The sequence below is a fragment of the Gopherus evgoodei genome, chromosome 1 (assembly GCF_007399415.2).
Source record: "Gopherus evgoodei ecotype Sinaloan lineage chromosome 1, rGopEvg1_v1.p, whole genome shotgun sequence".
Classification (NCBI taxonomy): Eukaryota; Metazoa; Chordata; order Testudines; family Testudinidae; genus Gopherus; species Gopherus evgoodei.
The window spans coordinates 30,337,340-30,357,214 of NC_044322.1; the positions used below are offsets into that span (position 1 = coordinate 30,337,340).

Sequence of the window (19,875 nt, forward strand, 5' to 3'; positions counted from 1 at the left end):
AGTCTGGGAGGGGGAGAGAGAAGGAGGGGGGAAGGTGGATTTTCCTCTCTGTTTAAAGATTCAAGGAGTTTGAATCACAGTGATCTTCCAGGGTAACCCAGGGAGGGGAAGCCTGGGAGAGGCAACGGTAGGGGAAAGGGTTTACTTTCCTTGTGTTAAGATCCAGAGGGTCTGGGTCTTGGGGGTCCCCAGGCAAGGTTTTGGGGGGACCAGAGTGTACCAGGCACTGTAATTCCTGGTTGGTGGCAGTGCTACAGGTTCTAAGCTGGTAATTAAGCTTAGAGGAATTCATGCTGGTACCCCATCTTTTGGACGCTAAGGTTCAGAGTGGGGATTATACCATGACAGCCCTGGATCAGGCACTTGGCGGAGCAGTGAGAAGCTACCCAGAGCCCTCCTGCATCTACACCCATTATGAAATTTGCTACGCCCTCTGCCTTAGACTGTAATTTTTTTGCAGCCAGAATGGTACAGAAAAATCCCTGTGAAAGATCAGTATTTAGTATTTAGGGGGATTTAGTATTAATTTGTTAAATCCAGTGAAAAAGCACAAAATGCAGAAATCATGGGAAGAACCTTCGGGGTTTGTGGAAAGGATTAATGAAGTTACCCATAATGTGCAGGAGCCCCACAGTGAAGTTGCCCACAGATAGTACACATGAATAGCCTAAAAGCTTATCACAGCTATGAAGTTCTTCTTGTGCTGTGAAGGGGTGGACTAGTTCCTCTGTGGATGCATCTACACAGCAAAAAAAATCTTGCTGTCACAAGCGTCACAGCCTGGGTCACTGACATGGGCTTGTGGGACTCTCGCCATGGGGCGAAAAATAGTAGTGTAGGTGTTCGGGCTTGGACTTGAGCCTGGGCTCCGAGACACTTCCTCCTCACTGGGTTTCAGAGCCTGGAGTCCAGCCTGAGCCTGAATGCCTACACTGCTATTTTAGTCCAGCAGCATGAGCCAGTCAGTTGACTGGGGCTCTGACACTCACTTCCACAGGTCTCTTTTTGCTGTGTAGACATACTCTCAGTTAGTGCCCGACAGGCACAGGGAAACCTGACTAGAAAACACTGATATATGGAAAAGACTAACCCCAGATGAACGGTTAGAAATCCTAGCTCTGCTGGAAACACCACCAACAGGTGTTTTCCAACAAGCCAAGTTGGACTGACAAAGCGATCCGTAAGATCAACATTCCAGCACCAGCACCCAGTAGCCTACAGAGCAACATGTAATATGAAGGGGCAAGTTCATAGACTTTAAGGTCAGGAGGGAGATCATCTAGTCTGATCTCCTGCAGCACAACTGTATATGTAGACATGCCCTCAGTGTTAAGTCTTCTGTCACAATGTTCCCTTTTTTCTTTCTTTTTTTTTTTTTTTAACATCCTGGTCCTTTGTTTGCAATTATCTTTGATGGTTTTGATTGACTGTTGGGATGGGGCATTTGTAAACAATTGAGCCTCACATTATCTCCCTGGCTGAAGGGGCAGGGGTAAGAGAGAGGAGCAGTAATTCCCTCCTGTGTGAACAGGCTGCCACTGACTAATATCACTCTCTGGTGACTCCTTTTAACCTTAAGACCATAAGAATATAACGTCAATAGCACTGTCCCCACCTCTGTTGGTGCAACTTGTGTTACTCGAGGGAGACAGTTTATTCACACCCTTGCACGACATAAGTTATACCGACATAAGATGTAGTGCAGACAGAGCCTGATTCAGTAAACACAGAGTGGGGAAAGGCACTTTAGATCCATTCACTGAGGATACATTTTGTTGAACGGGAATAGTTTTCATGAAAGGCTGGATCCTAGTTCCTGTGAAGTCAGCCAGTTCTGTGGAAGACTAGACTGAACTTTTATTAGCTCAGAAAGGTAACTGTTAATAAGTGTAGGGCCTCGTTCATGTTTTATTATTTTGTTTTGATTGTAACCAGCAGCTTTCCATTACTCTCTCTTGTTTCTAGTGGAATCTCTGTTCTTTCTCAAATAAACCGATTTTGTTTCATTGCAAGTGCAGTATGTTAAACAGAGCAGTGATTTAAGGTAAAACTGGTAAACTGGGGTACACTGCTCCTTTGTGGGCAGAGGAATGGAGATTTCTGTGCGTGGTACTGTCAAGGGCTGGATATCACAGGGGAACGTTTCAAAGGGACTCGGGGACTGGGGTGACCTACAGTTAACCTGCAAGGCAAAGTCAGGGCTGGCATAGCCCAGAGAAGAGTGCTTGAGTCGCTAACAGGCTGGTGATGTTAGGGAGCTAAATACCCAATTACCACAAGCAAGACTCACTCACTATGCAAGCAGTGGGTAACAGAGTGACTCATAGACTTGGATACCCCAAGAACCATCACAGAGACCCACCCCATAACAGTTAATTAACCGCTTGGTGGTTAGGGCACCCTCTGCCATGGGGGAGAATCATATTCAAGTCCCTGATCTGCCTGATTCAGCCCTGGGACTTGAACCTGGATCTCCCACATCGCAAGTACCAAGCTATTGGTTATTCTCTTGTTTTGACCAGAAATTACATCCTGCACCTGAGAAATCTTCCTAGTGAAAGTTTAATCAAAACTGATATGTTTTTGCAAAAAGGAGAGGTTACTTATCTTGTACAATAACTGGAGTTCTTCAACATGCTTTGTTCCTATGGGTGCTCTGCTTCAGGATCTACACACACCCATGCACGCTTGATTGTACATTTTCATCAGCAGTGTCCATGGGTCCATGCTGGATTCCGACACATTCTTGTGCTCCAATGTGAGAGTATACAGGGGAGGGCAGACCTGCCACCATTCCTGTTCCTTCTCCACCACAAAGTCCAGAGAGAACGACTCCGGAACAGAGGGGAAGAAGGGCAAGTGCTGTGTAGTGGAGCACTACTGATTCAAAACATCTCGAAGAACTCCAGTTATCTTACAAGGTAAGTAACTTCTTCAGGTTATTGTCCCTATGGATGTTCTACTTCAGGAGACTTCCAAGAAGTACCTCAGGATGAAGGAGGATGACAAGGAGGAGGATTCAGTACAGACTGTTAAACGGCATCACCAAAAGCAGCCTCAGCTCTGGAAGCAGGTACAAGAATGTAGTGCTGGGAAAAGGTGTGCACCAAAGACCAGGTAGTGGCCTTGCAAATGTCTGAGATGGGTATCTCCTGGGGCCACAACCGTGGTACCCCCAACCCACCCAGCAATATTGTCAATCTATCCAACTACACACTCAGCTCAGAAGAAAAGTCTGTCCTATCTCGGGGACTCTCTTTCTGCCCTACCACCCCCACCAACATGATACAGTTCTGCGGCGATCTGGAAGCCTACTTCCGCCATCTCCGATTCAAAGAATACTTTCAGGACAACACTGAACAGCGCACTGATACACAGGCACCCTCCCACCAACACCACAAGAAGAAGAACTCCACATGGACTCCTCCTGAGGGTCAAAATTATAGTCTGGACCTTTACATTGAATGCTTCCGCCGATGTGCACAGGCAGAAATTGTGGAAAAACAACATCACTTGCCTCATAACCTAAGTCATGCAGAACGCAATGCCATCCACAGCCTCAGAAACCACCCAGACATTATCATCAAAGAGGCTGATAAAGGAGGTGCTGTTGTCATCATGAACAGGTCTGACTACCAAAAGGAGGCTGCCAGACAACTCTCCAACACCAAATTCTACAGGCCACTTCCTTCAGATTCCACTGAGGAATACACTAAGAAACTGCAACATCTACTCAAGACACTCCCTACACTAACACCGGAACAAATTAACATACCCTTAGAGCCCCGACCAGGGTTATACTATCTACTACCCAAGATCCACAAACCCGGAAATCCTGGACACCCCATCATCTCGGGCATTGGCACTCTCACTGAAGGACTGTCTGGATATGTGGACTCTCTACTCAGACCTTATGCCACCAGCACTCCCAGCTATCTCCGTGACACCACTGATTTCCTGAGGAAACTACAATGCATTGGTGACCTTCCAGAAAACACCATCCTAGCCACCATGGATGTAGAGGCTCTCTACACAAACATCCCACACACAGATGGAATACAAGCTGTCAGGAACAGTATCCCTGATGATGCTACAGCACAACTGGCTTCTGAGCTCTGTGCCTTTATCCTCACACACAACTATTTCAAATTTGACGACAGTATATATCTCCAGATCAGTGGCACCGCTATGGGCACCCGCATGGCCCCACAATATGCCAATATTTTTATGGCCGACCTGGAACAACGCTTCCTCAGCTCTCGTCCACTCACGCCCCTTCTCTACCTACGCTACATTGATGACATCTTCATCATCTGGACCCATGGGAAGGAGTCTCTGGAAAAATTCCACCATGATTTCAACAGCTTCCACCCCACCATCAACCTCAGCCTGGACCAATCTACACAGGAGGTCCACTTCTTAGACACCACGGTGCAAATAAGTGATGGTTACATTAACACCATCCTATACCGAAAACCTACGGACCGCTATGCCTGCCTTCATGCCTCCAGCTTCCATCCCGGGCACATCACACGATCCATTGTCTACAGCCAAGCACTGAGGTACAACCGCATCTGCTCTAACCCCTCAGACAGAGACCAACACCTACAAAATCTCCACCAAGCATTCTCAAAACTACAATACCCGCATGAGGAAATAAGGAAACAGATCGACAGAGCCAGACGTGTACCCAGAAGCCTCCTACTGCAAGACAAACCCAAGAAAGAAACCAACAGGACTCCACTGGCCATCACTTACAGTCCCCAGCTACAACCTCTCCAACGCATCATCAGGGACCTACAACCCATCCTGGACAATGATCCCACACTTTCACAGGCCTTGGGTGGCAGGCCAGTCCTTGCCCACAGGCAACCTGCCAACCTGAAACATATTCTCACCAGTAACTGCACACCGCACCATAGTAACTCTAGCTCAGGAACCAATCCATGCAATAAACCTTGATGCCAACTCTGCCCACATATCTACACCAGCGACACCATCACAGGACCTAACCAGATCAGCCACATCATCACCGGTTCATTCACCTACATGTCCACCAATGTAATATACGCCATCATATGCCAGCAATGCCCCTCTAATATGTACATCGGCCAAACTGGACAGTCACTACAGAAAAGGATAAACAGACACAAATCAGATATTAGGAATGGCAATATACGAAAACCTGTAGGAGAACACTTCAACCTCCCTGGCCACACTATAGCAGACCTTAAGGTGGCCATCCTGCAGCAAAAAAACTTCAGGACCAGACTTCAAAGAGAAACTGCTGAGCTTCAGTTCATCTGCAAATTTGACATCAGCAGCTCAGGATTAAACAAAGACTGTGAATGGCTTGCCAATTACAGAACCAGTTTCTCCTCCCTTGGTTTTCACACCTCAACTGCTAGAACAGGGCCTCATCCTCCCTGATTGAACTACTTCATTATCTCTAGCTTGCCTGCATATATATACCTGCCCCAGGAAATTTCCACTACATGCATCTGACGAAGTGGGTATTCACCCACGAAAGCTCATGCTCCAAAACGTCTGTTAGTCTATAAGGTGCCACAGGACCCTTTGATGCTTTTTGAGATGGGTATGTTTTCAGTAGGGTCATGGAGGTAGACTTAGCCCTAGCAGAATGAACAATCACTCTGGGAGGGGAACACATGGTTTTGTAACAGATTAAGATGCACCCCAAACTTATTTAGACAATCTCTGGATGGAGATCAAGTTCCCTTTCATTTGTTCAGCATTAAAGATGAAAGGTCTAAGAAGTCCTAAAGTGCTTAGTTCTGTCAAGGTAAAAGACAAGAGCTCTTCTTACATCGAGTGTATGCAAGCTCGCTTCTTTTCTAAGAGTGAGGCTTGGAGTAAAACAATAGGAGATGAATCTCCTGATTAATGGAACTCTGAAGAAACTTAAGGTAGCAACTGAGAAGGGGGATGTAATGTCATCTTGTCACAACAGCACACCATGTATGGAGGGTCAGCCATAAGGAATCCCACCTCCCCTCCCCTCCTGGCTGAGGTGATGGCTATAAGTAATAAGATTTTGAGGGACAATTGAAAGAAGTAACATAGGTTCAGTGGAGGTGGGGAGGTGTTCCTCAGTGCATCAAGGACTAAGCTGGGGTCCCATGGTGAAGTAGGTTCTTTATCAGGAGTAAGAAAGCTTGAACTGTCTCTTTTATAATCCTCATGGTGGTCAGGTAAGCGAAGACTGGAAAACCTTCAGTAATGATTGTAATAGCAAATCAGTGAACTAAGATTGAGACCTGAACTCTGAGCTGAGAAACAATCTTGTGGATTTTAAAATCAGGTAATTCAGAATATGTGATAGGAAAGATTTGAGCCGAGGTACAGATCATTGGCTGTATCAAACCTGAAAAATCTTTCCACTTCTGTAACTAGGCTTTCCTAGTTCGGCAGTACTGTGTGTACCTCTGGAGAGTAGTCCTGTTCGATGCCAGCAAGCCATCTATTAGCCAGACCTTGAGGTGATGTGATGAGAGGCTGGGGTAGAAATCTGCTGTCAAGGAAAGGTGGAGAGGCAGCTGCAGAGACATGGGTATCATAACTGTTTTAGCTTCTTCAGGACTTTGAGCAGTAATGGCGTCAGGGAATAAGCATATAGCAATAAGAGAAGTCAAAGGATAAAAATGGCATTTCCTATCGAACAGAATCATCTGCACTACATGTTGGATGGTGTCACAGAGATTTAGCTCTGATTAACTCCAAGTAAGGCATACCCCTTCAGAGTATCTCATTCGGTTCCCACCTGTGGTTGAGGCAGAAATGTGGACTGACGGAGTCCACTACTGTATTTTGCAGTTCTGGTAGATAAACAGCTCAGATCAGTATGCAGTGAGATATGTATGCATCAGTTCTAAAGTCTTATGGATTCTTCACATAAGGACCAGGATCTTACTCAGCCTTGTCAACTGAGATAATATATTGCTTTCTGTTGTTCAGCACTATTCTGATTGGGTGGCCCCTGCTATGGAGTAGAAAATGATGGCAAGTGTGATGGAACGCTCTGAGCTTTAATATGTTGATGTTAAAAGTTCCCTCCTGCGGGATCTATTTGCCCTGATCTGTGAAGCCATAAAGTGAGCACCCTAAGCTGGCTGGGGAGGCATCTGTGGTTAATATCTCTGTGGAGGGAGGCTCTGAGACTGGAACTCCTACACACATCTTTTCAGGATCTTTCCACCAATAGAGGGAGCTAAAGACCCTCTGAAGTGTGGACACCCACTTGGATGGACTATGTTTGTTGTGGTGGGAGGGGGAATGTGTAAACAGTTCTCAGCCAGGCTTGAAGACACCAGGAGCGTAGTCTTGCAAAGGGTGTGTTACAAATGTACAGGCTGTCATATGGCTCAAAAGTGGCAGGCAAGCCTTTTGTGTGGTTTGAGGGTTCATTTTTACTGTAGAAATGATGGCAAATCTGTCCATGGGAAAGTATACTTGGGTGGTAATGGACTCCAGTGTATCCCCGATGAAGTCTATTTGTTGTGTGGATATGAGTGTAGACTATTCCACATTGGGGCAGAAGCCCAAGAAGTGGAACAGCCATAGGGCCTTGCTGCACCTTGAGAAATGAGCATCACTTCAAGGAGCCAATTGTTCAGGTAGTGGAAGTTCCGGTGACCACAATTAAAAAAGGATGCTGATAAACTGGAGAGGGTTCTGAGAAGAACCAAAAGAATGATTAAAGGATTAGAAAACACGTCTTACAGAGCTAAGTACTCAAAGAGCTCAGTCTATTTAGCTTAACAAACAGAAACTTAATGGGTGGCTTGATTACAGTCTGTAAGTATCTCCATGGGGAACAAATATTTAATAATGGGTTCCTCCATCTAGCAGAGAAAAGTCTAACAATCCAATGGCTGGAGTTGAAACCAAACAAATTCAGACTTGAAATAAGGCATAAAGTTTTCACAGTGAGGATAATTAACCATTGGAACAATTTACCAAGGGTTGTGGTGGATTCTTGACCACTGACAATTTTTAAATCAGCATTGGATGTTTTTCTAACAGATATAAGTATTATTCTGGGGAAGTTTTATGGTCTGTGTTATACACAAGGTCTGGCTAGATGATCACAGTGGTCCCTTCTGGCCTTGGAATCTGTGAATTTATGAATTTCTCTTTTTAACAAAATTATCACAATTTTTGTTCATGATATGTTTTATAAAACTAATTTATAAATCAAAACCTACATTCTAGGACTAAACAGTCAGACAGTTACCCTGTAAAGAGCCATTAACAAATTAAAGTTACCCATTATCTCTAAATTGTTACAAGAAACAACTAAAATGACCATACCTGAAACAAATTAAAGATAAATTTATCTAATTCTGTTAGTTTCTTTACTTCATGCATCCAACAGCATTTTGTGTATAGTCTGTTTCATTGGTTACTGAAACTACTTTTTAACTTAGTTTTTGAAATAAACTAGATTTCATGCTGATATCATCCCTTTAATAATTCTGGCAATATCTAATCTTTACAGACATTTTAATTAAAATGCTTCTGTGGCTAAAATGTCTTCCAGATTTTTGTGGTTACAATCAGAATTTTGCCTGTAAGAAAAATAATTGGCTGGAAGTTATCAAAAGAAATCCCTTTGTCTTCAATAAAGTGAATGCAGTGATTGGAAAGGCACTAGTCTGAGAATGCTGGAAATAGAAGACTTTGATTCTCAAAGTATTTATTACTTCTTTAGGGCCAGAGTGGTCTTCATAAGTCAATAATTACTGGCAGTTACAAAAAATGGTGTTTAAATATAAGAACGAACTTTGGTATCCCCTACACCATAGTATAGTTAAAGTTAACATTCAGCAACTGTTAACAGTACCCACTATGGATATGGATGGAGTCACAGGAGTGCATATCAGAAACAGCATGGATAGCAGAAGCTCTCGTATAAAAACCTGGCTAATGCCTCTTTATAGATTCGAATGGATCACTTCTCAGTGGTTCTTTCATCATCCCAAATCAATCCTTGTCCAAACCTGATGATATTCACTTCATATGGGCTAACGAACACCAGATAATAACGCTCTTCGGCCACAATCAACTACAGAGTTGCCTAGATTTTGATATTCAGAGGCAGGTACCTGACTTTCCATTTCAATTGAGACCAACAGGATTTTTAAAGTGACATAAAAACCATCAGAGTAATAAGGAAAGGGGATAACATTGCAGCGTTCATGATAGTTTGTCCTTGAAAATAGCAATACTGAGCCCAGACTTTGTTTTAGGTCATAAACATATGCAGCCTAGTTAAAAAATGATAATGATCAGGCACAAAGAAAGGAAATGGGTTAACTCCCACCCCAGTGAAGTGTAAGAAAAACAGAAGCAGATGCTGTTGGGCTGTGGAAGCACAGCCACTGCCATTAGAGGAAAACTGGATAGTTGCTTGGTGCTATTGTTCTGGTTTGGCCAACCAGCCAGTGGCAACTTTTTGAAAATAAAACGCTAGAAAGTTTTGTTTTCCAAACAATAATTTATTCTTGATTTTTAAACTACTCCACTGCAAAAGCACAGTAAACACGTATGACACATTTCTCTCTCTCTCAGTTCATGAGAAACAAGGCAACACTTTTTACACAGCCAATATTCTGATCATCAGCTTCTTAAGTAATCTGAAAGGTAATTTGCTTGACAAGACCTGCATTCAGAGTTCTATATTTCTCCTATGAGAATTGTTGACATTTCAAAAACATAATGTCAGGAGCTCCATTTGTTACACTAAAGCTTTTGCGGAAAATATTGACTGAGATCCTGATAGGTAGGTGAAAGGAAAAGCAATTGAAGTTCTTACAAACTCTCTTTAAGTATTTATTTAAAAGCCTATAAATCTAATCCAGTCTACCTAAGGCAACGTGATGTGTTCCTTGCTGCCATCTTGAATTTCTTTACACTATGAGATACAACCAGACTCTAGACACATACAAAGGAACAGGCACCAGGATGGCAGCTTTCGCTGGTTTCTTTTGCCATTTTAATTCTACCCACCACCAAAAAGAAATCAACTTTCAGACAGACATCTAGAAACCAAGGGATTCATTTACTGTGCAAAACTGTATCAGGATATATGCTGAGATATGGCCCTTTTTCATACTTTACCCCTCCCAATACAGCTCCATCCCACCTCCACCAGCAACCCTTGTGCTCCTCTGAGCTGAGACCAGAGGGGTTTTTGTAACCTTGGGGGATAGTGGACTGCCACTCTACACATCACTTATTTCTATTAGGGAGGATGACTTGGGGAGGGGGAAGGATACTCTTTGTCCTCTTCATCCCTCAGACTGCCTTTGGAGCAGTTCTCTGCCCTAATGGCCTTGGTTTTTCTCCAGTCTTACAGTTACAGTTATCAGCTGGGAATGCAGCTGAAGCACTGTGCAGACATTTATAGTTTCTGCACAGCTGTCTGTCAGATTGCTGCAGGGACCTGACTCACCCCACTGTACAGCTGGCAAAACATCATTCACAAGGTTCTAGAAGGTGGGAGATAGAGTTACAGAGCATCCCTGAGCAAGAGATGAGGTACTGCTGCTAGATAGGAACTACTTGGCTGCTTGCAGGGCATATGGATTCCACTCAATTTATTAACACTGTGACATAGACAGAGATTCTGGACCAGTGCAAGAAATGAGACAACTGCAGAAACTTTGTGCTCATTCATAGGTGCTGAATGCAGCAAGTTCTCCCTGGGTTTCTGTGATAAGCTTTTAAACCCTTTTTTCTGACATGGTTAGAAGACAGTGAAATCATTCCTAACAATGATCACCCCAACTGAGACGTCACGATTAAGCAGCTGTGTGAAAGATATCTGCTTCCACAGAGAGCGACTACAAATCAAAAGGTATCATCATCTGCCCAATCAGCTGTGCTAACATAACTTATTTGTTGTTTGCCTACAACAGTTCCATAACAGGTGTGCCAGAGCAGGTAATTTTCAAGTGAATTTTTTGTTGTAAACTTAAGGGCACAAATATCACACTATTCCCGCTATTCATAATTATGAATATGTATTTACATCCTGACTACATAACTAATCAGGGTTCACAGTGGGGACCTGAATGGCTCCACACCTTAGTCTCAATTTTATGGTAGGCCACATCAGATTAGAAAAAAACAAATGCAACTACTGGAAATTCAAGAACACTGAGAGAAACTTCCTGCCATTGATTCAGGAACAAAAGAATCACTCATAATCCACTCCATGTCTCTTTAAAATAAAAAGCAAACAGATGTGGACATATCAAAAACAAAGGTTTCCTTAAGGTCTGGTCTGGAAACGTACTGTGCTCTAGCCTCCCTAGGGTCCTGTAAGATATCCTGTGGATGGCACACACTCAGATTGTCGTTGGAGGCAGAAGACCAACGGGGCACTTTGAACCCTCAATGTTCTCCATTTTTGCAAATATTTGCATTCTTTGTTCATGGCTACCAGTGCTAAACTGTGCAATCACTAATTAAATGTAACTGTAATTTGAATATTCTAACATTCACCTAGAGTCAAACCTTCCCAACCCACTCCACAGAACTCATCAACCTTTTCTTTTATTGTATGTTACTTTGAGACAGATCCTGCAAGGTCAAGGCTGTTGGTTTTTAAGCTTTTATGGAGTTAGCATTTAATCAATAGTTTTGTACAGTTCAACCTCATAATGACTAGGGACAGCAGGGTTGAAATGCATTAGCAGAAGTCTATTCAGAACGCAAAGCGTGTCCTCCTGCGCTATCCTCAGCATGCAGCACTCTCTGCCCAGCTTAATGCACTGACACTAATAAAACTGTTTGATGTTGGCCCTTGCAATCAGGGCCGCCCAGAGGATTCAGGGGCCCTGGAGCAAAGCAGGGAAGCTGCAGCGCTTGTACTCACCCGGCGGCGGTTCGGGTCTTCGGCAGCATTTCGGCAGCGGGGGCCCTTCAGTCACTCCGAGTCTTCGCCAGCACTGAAGGGCCCCCACCACTGAAATGCCAGCCAAAGACTCGGACCGCTGCCAGGCCAGTGCTCACGGGGCCCCTGCAGGGCCTGGGGCAAATTGCCCCACTTGCCCCCCCTCTGGGCGTCCCTGCTTGCAATGTGGGACAAAGATCAAAAATAAGGAATGAAACCAAATATTGAGCATTCAAATGCCATAGGAAGCTTGAAATCAGGCAGGATTTATTCTCTACCAAAATACTAGAGCCAAACCATGCTCCCAAAGAAAGCATATTCACTCTGTCACTGTAAACAGGACATTTCTCTCGCTTTATAAACAGGAGATTGATTCATAACAAAAAGCCATTCCAACATTTCAGCCCAAAGAGCTTCATCAGGAAAAGGCAAGAGTATCTGAGCAATGTCCTTTCCTTGGAAAATTCTGTCACAACATGGGGGAAATAAAGCTCTTATTTACACTCTGATTGCTAGATTTTAAGTAGTGGGATCTTTGTGTGATGCAGTTTAACCGATCAACTTTAACTTGTCTCTATGCCAAAACGTTACTTTAAAAAAAAACAAAAAAACCACCACATAAGGTGCGAGATTCCTGGCTTTACAGAGGTACAGCACAGAGCTAGAGCACCTCTGAAGTCCTACTTAAGATTTAAATGGTGTATAGGCCTCATGCGGGACCTTTGCTGAGAGTCTCAACCACAGCACAATGTACTCTACAGAAAAATACGGAGATAGGGGTGCATCCACAGAAGAATTTACATCTAAGTATTAGCAATTTCATTTGTTATGAATGGGAATTTTCTTGTACTCTGGTTTGCTACAGTTATGTATAATGCATTTTTGTATAGCTAATTCCACCATAAATATGAAAATTCAACAGCATGATGAATACTCTACTGCACCTTTCGTATAGTATTAGTGAAATTAAAATCCAATCCCTGAAGAGACTTTTTACTATATAAGTAATATGTATTTTGGCAGATTTGTTCCTTTTAGGTAAGGTTTATGTTTGGCCTGGTAAAAATGGGCCGGCAATACAATGTCCTGAATCTGTGTATTATTTCACTGCAAGTTGACTTGTCTTGGACTCTCTTTTACTGTAAATTACTTCTTATTTAAAGAAATATTATAGTTTTTTCACAAAATAATGTTTTAAACATCAAAGTGCAGTCTCCATTTTAGCAACTTGCAACCTGGAAAGTTGTCAAGCAACTGTTTTAAAAAGAAATGTTACTTTCAACTCAAATACCTTAAGTTCCAGTGCCAACAAGAGCATATAATCATGCAAACAGGATGACAACTGCTTTGAGTAGTTCAAAATAAATATTTGTCATATAATTGACTTTTCAACTGGAGCTTTCAAAAATGTTATTAAAACTTTTTGTTGCTCTCTGAAAACACAGAACTGAAGTTTTGTTCTAACTTCAATACTGTTTTTTGTAAATCACAATAACACTTATTCTAACTCTTCCCACTTCCCTCCTGCCTCATTTACATGCTATAGAATATAAAAATGCAGGCACTGATCCTGCAAACATTTATACACAGGCTCAATTTCAAACATGCAATTAGTTTCAGTGGACCAGATCCTCTGCTAGTGTATGTTTTCATAGATTCATTGTCATAGATCCATAGCAGAGCTGGCTCACTGGGTTCTTACATGCTGAAACGTAAGTACATGAATGCCTTTTCAGGATGAGGGCCATAATAATCCCCTATGATTTTCCCATTTACGTCTCTTCACAAGTCACTTACAAAACACTCTCCCAGGGCAGGATTTGGGCCAAAAACGCCATCATTTTAGAATTTAAAAACAATGAAGTTCAATTTCTATGAACTTAAAAAAACAATGAACAGGTTTTCAAAGTCAGTTTTTAAGGTTATTACCAATAATACCATTCAATATGTTTCAACAGTTAGAAGTACTGTAATTCAGACATCACCTGGAAAGTCTCCAGTGGGAAATGTCTTCCCACTATGTGCTATAAATCTATTTGAGAAAACACATTTGCAGGCTCCTTTGAAGAACTCCATCATATTGATTGCTGCTGAGTCAGAGTTATGATTTCCGTGTAATTTCCCTTGTTCTTTAGTCCAAACAGTTAATTATGTAGGTAGAGACACCAGCAACTGACAGACAAGTTATACTTGAGTCCAATGTTTTATTATTATTACAAGTAATGGCTGGCTAGGGGGCGGGGCCTCAAGGGAAGAGGAGGAGAGGCAGGCCCTCATGGTGAGGGGGAGTTAAGGCCCACCTCAGCCTACCCCGCCCAGAAGAGGTTGGCACCATCCCTGAACCTCGGGCAGGCACAGAGCAGCGCTGCAGGGAAGCCAGGACAAATGCTGTTCTGGAGTCATTCAACTTGGGACCAGGACTTCAGCTCTGCATTTTGGGACTGTCTTCTGTTCTTCTCTCTCCCTCCCCCGTTCCCTCTCCTTCAGAATGGTTGGTCACCCTAAGTCCAAAGAAATAGAAACAATCTCGGAGCAAGCAACCTACAGTTGCTAGACATATACATTACAAAGTAATAAATAGGTGTTAAGTATTATTATTTAGCACATTTCATCTTTAAATCCCTTTACAAAAAGCATACTACACCTGTGCTAGGCGGGTGGTAATATCTGTACACTACAGATGGGGAAATTGTAAGGGCCCAGTCCTGAAAACCCACCATATGTAAATCTCTATCTTCAATGGATTCTCTATGAAGAATCTACTAACATGTTAAATAAATATCACCAAGTGCATAATAATTACTGTAGGCAACCCCAAACTATTGTATTTTTTAAATTAAATAAATAAACATGATTTTTGCTAAACTGGGCAGCTGAGTCATCAACACTTGTCCTTTCAAGAGGACAAAGAGTCACAAGGATGTAGACTTAAAATAGGTCATTTACATTCTTAACATCCTTAGCAGGAAGCACTGTCTGGTTTGGATTGATAGTCATTCAACTTCCAAAAATGTTAAGCGCTGCCCTTCATCTATTGGTTTTTGTCCAAATCCATCTCAGAATTAGCTAAACCCAATTTACACATATGCCAACTTCTTTTAGGCTAAAAGAAGACACTCTGGAATCTTTTGTTTCAGAGTAGCAACCATGCTAGTCTGTATCCGCAAAAAGAACAAGAGTGCTTGTGGCATCTTAGAGACTAACAAATCTATTTCAGTATGAGCTTTCGTGAGCTACAGCTCACTTCTTCAGATGCACAGAATCTTGCACTGTACCAAAGAGGTTTGCTTTGGTCAAAAGATACACTCAGTCTCCATATTATAACTATGCACTTTCCATATCACTAGTTCATTCTGCTTGAGGTCACTGACAACTGTAATCCAAAGGATGTGTTTTGGGTTTGTTTGTTTGTTTGTTTTTAAATAAAAGCACAGGTTGACAGTGGTCTGGCAACCTACAATCTGGATTTTTTCACACATCAAAAGACCTGGATTCCTGTGTAGATATCTCAGTCAACAACATCAAAATCACAATGGTCTACCCTGGGCATTATATATTGCCTTAGGTTTTGTCTACGTGGTGTATTTTGAAAACCAGCATTGCAACATTTTTAACACCAATGTAATCATGTGCTTCATAGTTATTACAGATGAAATTATTTGCAGAGAAAAATAAATAAATACTGCCCATCTTCAATGCAGCTGTGCACCCATCAGTAATAGCACCACTTCAGACCAAAATAAGTTAAAAATAAAACAGCACACGAATGTATTTGTAGTGACCTACAGCAACCTACAGACAGCCACCATGCTTGTCAGCTAATTGCCTCCATTTGGAATGCAACTCACGTCCTTTGGCTTCATAAACAGGCCTTAGTCAACAAGCTCAAGCAATGATTCTGTTGATAAACATTTGAGTACAATCTGACCTATTAGTCACTTGCCTACTTTAGGGAGGCACACAGCTGCCCCACCAGCAGCAGCAGCACCAGCATGCATTGTGCCTTGTGGAAGAACAGCACATCCTGGAGCTTCCCAGAATACAGCACTGCACATTGCAGTTACACTCTGTAAAAGACACAGCGTGAACTTCCCCTCTATGGACAACGCTACTGGCCATTCCCTTCTTACCACTACTTATGTAGCTAACACCTGCAGGAGTACCAATGAGGAGCAGTCTGCAAATTGTGTCTGGCTTTTGTGTGTGTGCACAAGGTTGAGAGAGATTCCTTGTGCCCCCCTTTCTCTCTCGCCCCCACCCCTGCACCTGTTCAGGGCTGGCCAGTAGGGTACAATGGTAAACATGCAATTTTATATACATTCAGTGCTTTCAAAAAAGAGTCCACTGTCACTGAAGTCAATGAATAGACTCATTGACTTCAGTGGAGCCAGCCTTAAAGGTACCAAGCTTAATCTTCAAGTCAAGTTATCCAAATTGACAGGAAAGCAATTTCCTAATCATTTTACACATATTGTTTTTTTCCCCTTGGAAATTCCCAAGATGAGAAACAGTGGCAGTGCCAACCTATACAGGTTTTTTCCACTTGGGTAAAAATGATCTATTCTCAAGCTGATCATAAGCATAGGAGAAAACTAGCTTTATACCATCAGTCACTGAACTCCACCTATTCTCCATGTGAAAAGAGAATTATTTTAAGACGTTTTAGGCAAATTATTTCAGGGAGTTCCCCTGAAGATGCTGTCTCGGATGTGAGTTGGATAAGTGAGCTGCCTTCTTAGCACGGTTCAGTGCTAGTTGGCCATTCTATACTTTTTAAGATGAGAAATGAGCAGACAAAAAGAATATGAAGCTTAATAAAATGTTCAACAGTGAAATCATTGGGAGTGTGTCTTTATTATAAACACATCATTTTTAATAAAAGGACATGTGAATGAGTGCATTAGATTTCAGGGATAGAAATAGTTTCAGCTATATGTTTTTTCCTCCTCCAGGACCCATTTTCCTAGCTCTACAGAAGAGGCCTAAACTAAATATTTCCCAAAATTAACTAAACTTCACTTCACTTCAAGACACAACAAAAAATAAAAACTAACATAAAAAAGTATGATATTGGACAAATTAGAAAATGAATATTAAAGATTGGCCTATAAAGAATTCAGCCAACTGAAAGAGGTTGTCATCTTAACTTCTGTTCACTTTTTGTTTTTTAATAAAGAACTGTCTGTCTGCATGCTTGGATTTTTATCAGCAAGAAGCTGGAATGGAATGTTTAAAAGCAGGACTTCATACTCAAAACTACATTAGCGGCAACAATCCAAAAGACTGTGGCATCCCAGTCAAGAAACTAACTAACTTTCCCAAACCAGGAGATTTTGCCATTATTATATTTTATTATGAACAAACAGGAGTTCACTAAATTCCCTTCAGTGGCGCACTATGAACATTCATCACTAGATGATTTGAGTCACATGAGCACATTCAGAAGTTGGCTGCTGCTTTTCCTGATAGATCAACTAGATCACTTTAGGATCCAGAAGGTGGTACAGGAAATTAGACAAGTGTCTCACTATGATACTGCGGACATATAGGGCGGGACACATCTTCCAAGAGTTGTAAAGAACAGACTTCTGGAAAAAGCTGCTGCCACCATTCCGTTTGCACAAGTGGCCTCTAGAAAAAGAATGTGTAATGAGTGCCTGCGGCTGGAGACACATTAAAAAAGCGGCTAATTTGAAGGAATCCATTACAACAGGCGGCAGAAGTGGGAGGGGGAGACTACATAAGAAATGTCCCACAATGGGACACTTGATACAGCCCCACCTGTTCCCAAAACCTTTTAGGATGCTACTGCCTTAAGGGATTCCAGCAGCAAATAGCAGCTGTGGAGAGGTGTGCCACAGCTGTCTGCAGCTGGAAACCCCTGAAGCAGGAGCAATAGCACTAGTTGTATTCACGGTTTGGGTTTCATTCACTGCTTGTTGCAATCTCACTCCCTTATCTTCCTTGTCCCACTCTTAAAGGAAAAAGTCACAGACATACACAACTTGAGTGTGGGAACCTCACAGGATTCTCTCTTAAACAGGAGCCACTAGTGCAGCCTCATGGTTCAAAAATAAACAAACCATCCAACAAGAAAATCTTAACATCAAACTATTCAAGTCTTCTCATCAAAGTGTTTATAAAAATCAGACCTCCCCAAGGCACGGGTTTTGAAGAAGCGCCAGTCAGCTTTAGGTGTCTTATTGTCACTGAATCAGCTACTGCCATTGGCACAAAAAGAAGCAAAAGCTCAGACTATGATTATTGTCTGTCTTCAGCAGCACCCAATATACGTTGGGTGCTGTAAGCAGTAAAGAAGAGTTTGCCCTGCCCCTGAGAGTTTACAATCTAGAGACAAGTCAGAGAGTGCAACATACAAAACTAACAGTGCAGGTTCCGTGAGCCAGTGAGCCCTTGGAAAGCCTCCTGAAGTTACACTGAGAAGTTTGCAGCGGTTCTTTTCTTTCCCTCGGTTGTGCCTGGGCGTCCCGGGACACGAGGAATTGCAGGTGGTTACAAAATAATGCTGCAGTGGGAGCACCCCACCCAAACAGCATGGGGGAGAAGGGGAAGAGCAGATGGGACAACTCTCATCTCTTAGTCCAGCACCTCCATCTGGAGAGGTGCTAGTTCTCTCTACCTAGCCAAGCTATGCATAGGGTTAGGCTCAGTAACGTACATTAACCCCTAGGAAGCTATCTAGTGCAATGCACTAGGTACAGCGTACAGAGACGAGGATTCCCAATAGGTGCCCGCCTGAAAGCGAATGGGGCAGGAGGGGTGTAAGTTTCGCCACTGGGTTTGCATTAGTCCTGTAAATACTCGTGATAAGAAATAAGAGAGCCACTTACCATCTCGCCTGAGGTTAGAGGATCGCAAGGCTTTTATAGATCCGCTCTGGGCAGTGGTGCCCTGACGGCTGCAAAAGTTTGCACAGACTACAACGTAGAGAAGGAGGCGGACGGACAGTTGCATTGGGATCCGCTGTGAGGGGGACCGTATCTGCCCAAAGAAACCCGGCTCCCTCCTCCAAGAAAGCCCCCCTCGCCTCTTTCCCCCTATGCGGTGGGGAGGTGGTTTGGATGCTGAGTCAAAAGCCCCTGAGCTACTCTCCGAGCTGCCCCCAAACTTCCTTCATTGCTGAACTTTCTGCTGGGGATCGCTGCTTCCGAGCGCGGCAGGTGATACGGCAGGGGGAAGGACAGGGCGAGCCCACACCCCGCCGGCAGCGGCAGCGGCTGGCGAAGTGCCCCTAACTCGGCAGGAGATCACAAGGTGCCGCTGCCGCAGCTGGGCTCCGAGCAGGCAGGCTGGGCTGAGCCAAGCCCGGAGACACACACTGACCCCAGCGCTGGGGCTGCCTGTTCCGGCTGAAGTTGCTGCTCAGCGGTGGCTGGTGCCCACAGGCTCGGCGGCAGCCCCCAGTGCAGCGCTGCAGGCGCGGGCAGCGCACAGCATGTCTGGAGGGAGCGGGCTCCTGCCGTGTCATTCGGGAGGAAGAACACGGCGGCGGCTCCTCCGGGGGGGAGGAAGGAGGCGCCTCTGGCCTTGGGGGCAGGGAAGGGGGCGGGCGTGGCAGTGACCGGGGAAAGGCAGCGTGGCGGGCCAGGCCGGGGGGTGGAGAGGTGGGGCCAGCTGTGGCCGGGGAAGGAAGGCGGCGCTGGCCAGGGGGCGCCTGAGGGGATCAGGGTGGCGGCTCCAGCCAGCTGGTGCCTGCGGCTCGCTGGGCCGTCGTCTGGCGGCCACGCTGCCCCCGCCCGCTCTCCTGGGCATGGGGCAGGGTACGAAGCCCCCCAGCGTCTCCTGGTGGCCCCAGAGCGCCCCTCACACTGTGCCGGGGTGAGGGGTCAGCGCTAGGCAGCCACCCTCTGAGTGCCCATGGCAGCCTGCCTGAGGTGGAGCAGGGTTGGGAAGGTAGATTGTAGCCCCTCTGCCACTGCACCTGCCATGACAAG

General features: G+C 44.0%; 1 protein-coding gene across 3 annotated transcripts in view; it reads right to left on the minus strand.

Annotated features, from left to right (window-relative positions):
• Positions 1-19,408, minus strand: part of PDGFD (platelet derived growth factor D) — a 174,829-nt gene extending 155,421 nt beyond the window's left edge. For all 3 annotated transcript variants that reach the window (XM_030560532.1, XM_030560541.1, XM_030560523.1), the window contains exon 1: positions 18,772-19,408. In XM_030560532.1, coding sequence (XP_030416392.1) covers positions 18,772-18,895 — 124 coding nt within the window. In that variant the 5' untranslated portion in view covers positions 18,896-19,408. The remainder of the gene's footprint in view (positions 1-18,771) is intronic.
• Between the last annotated feature and the right edge of the window lie 467 nt (positions 19,409-19,875).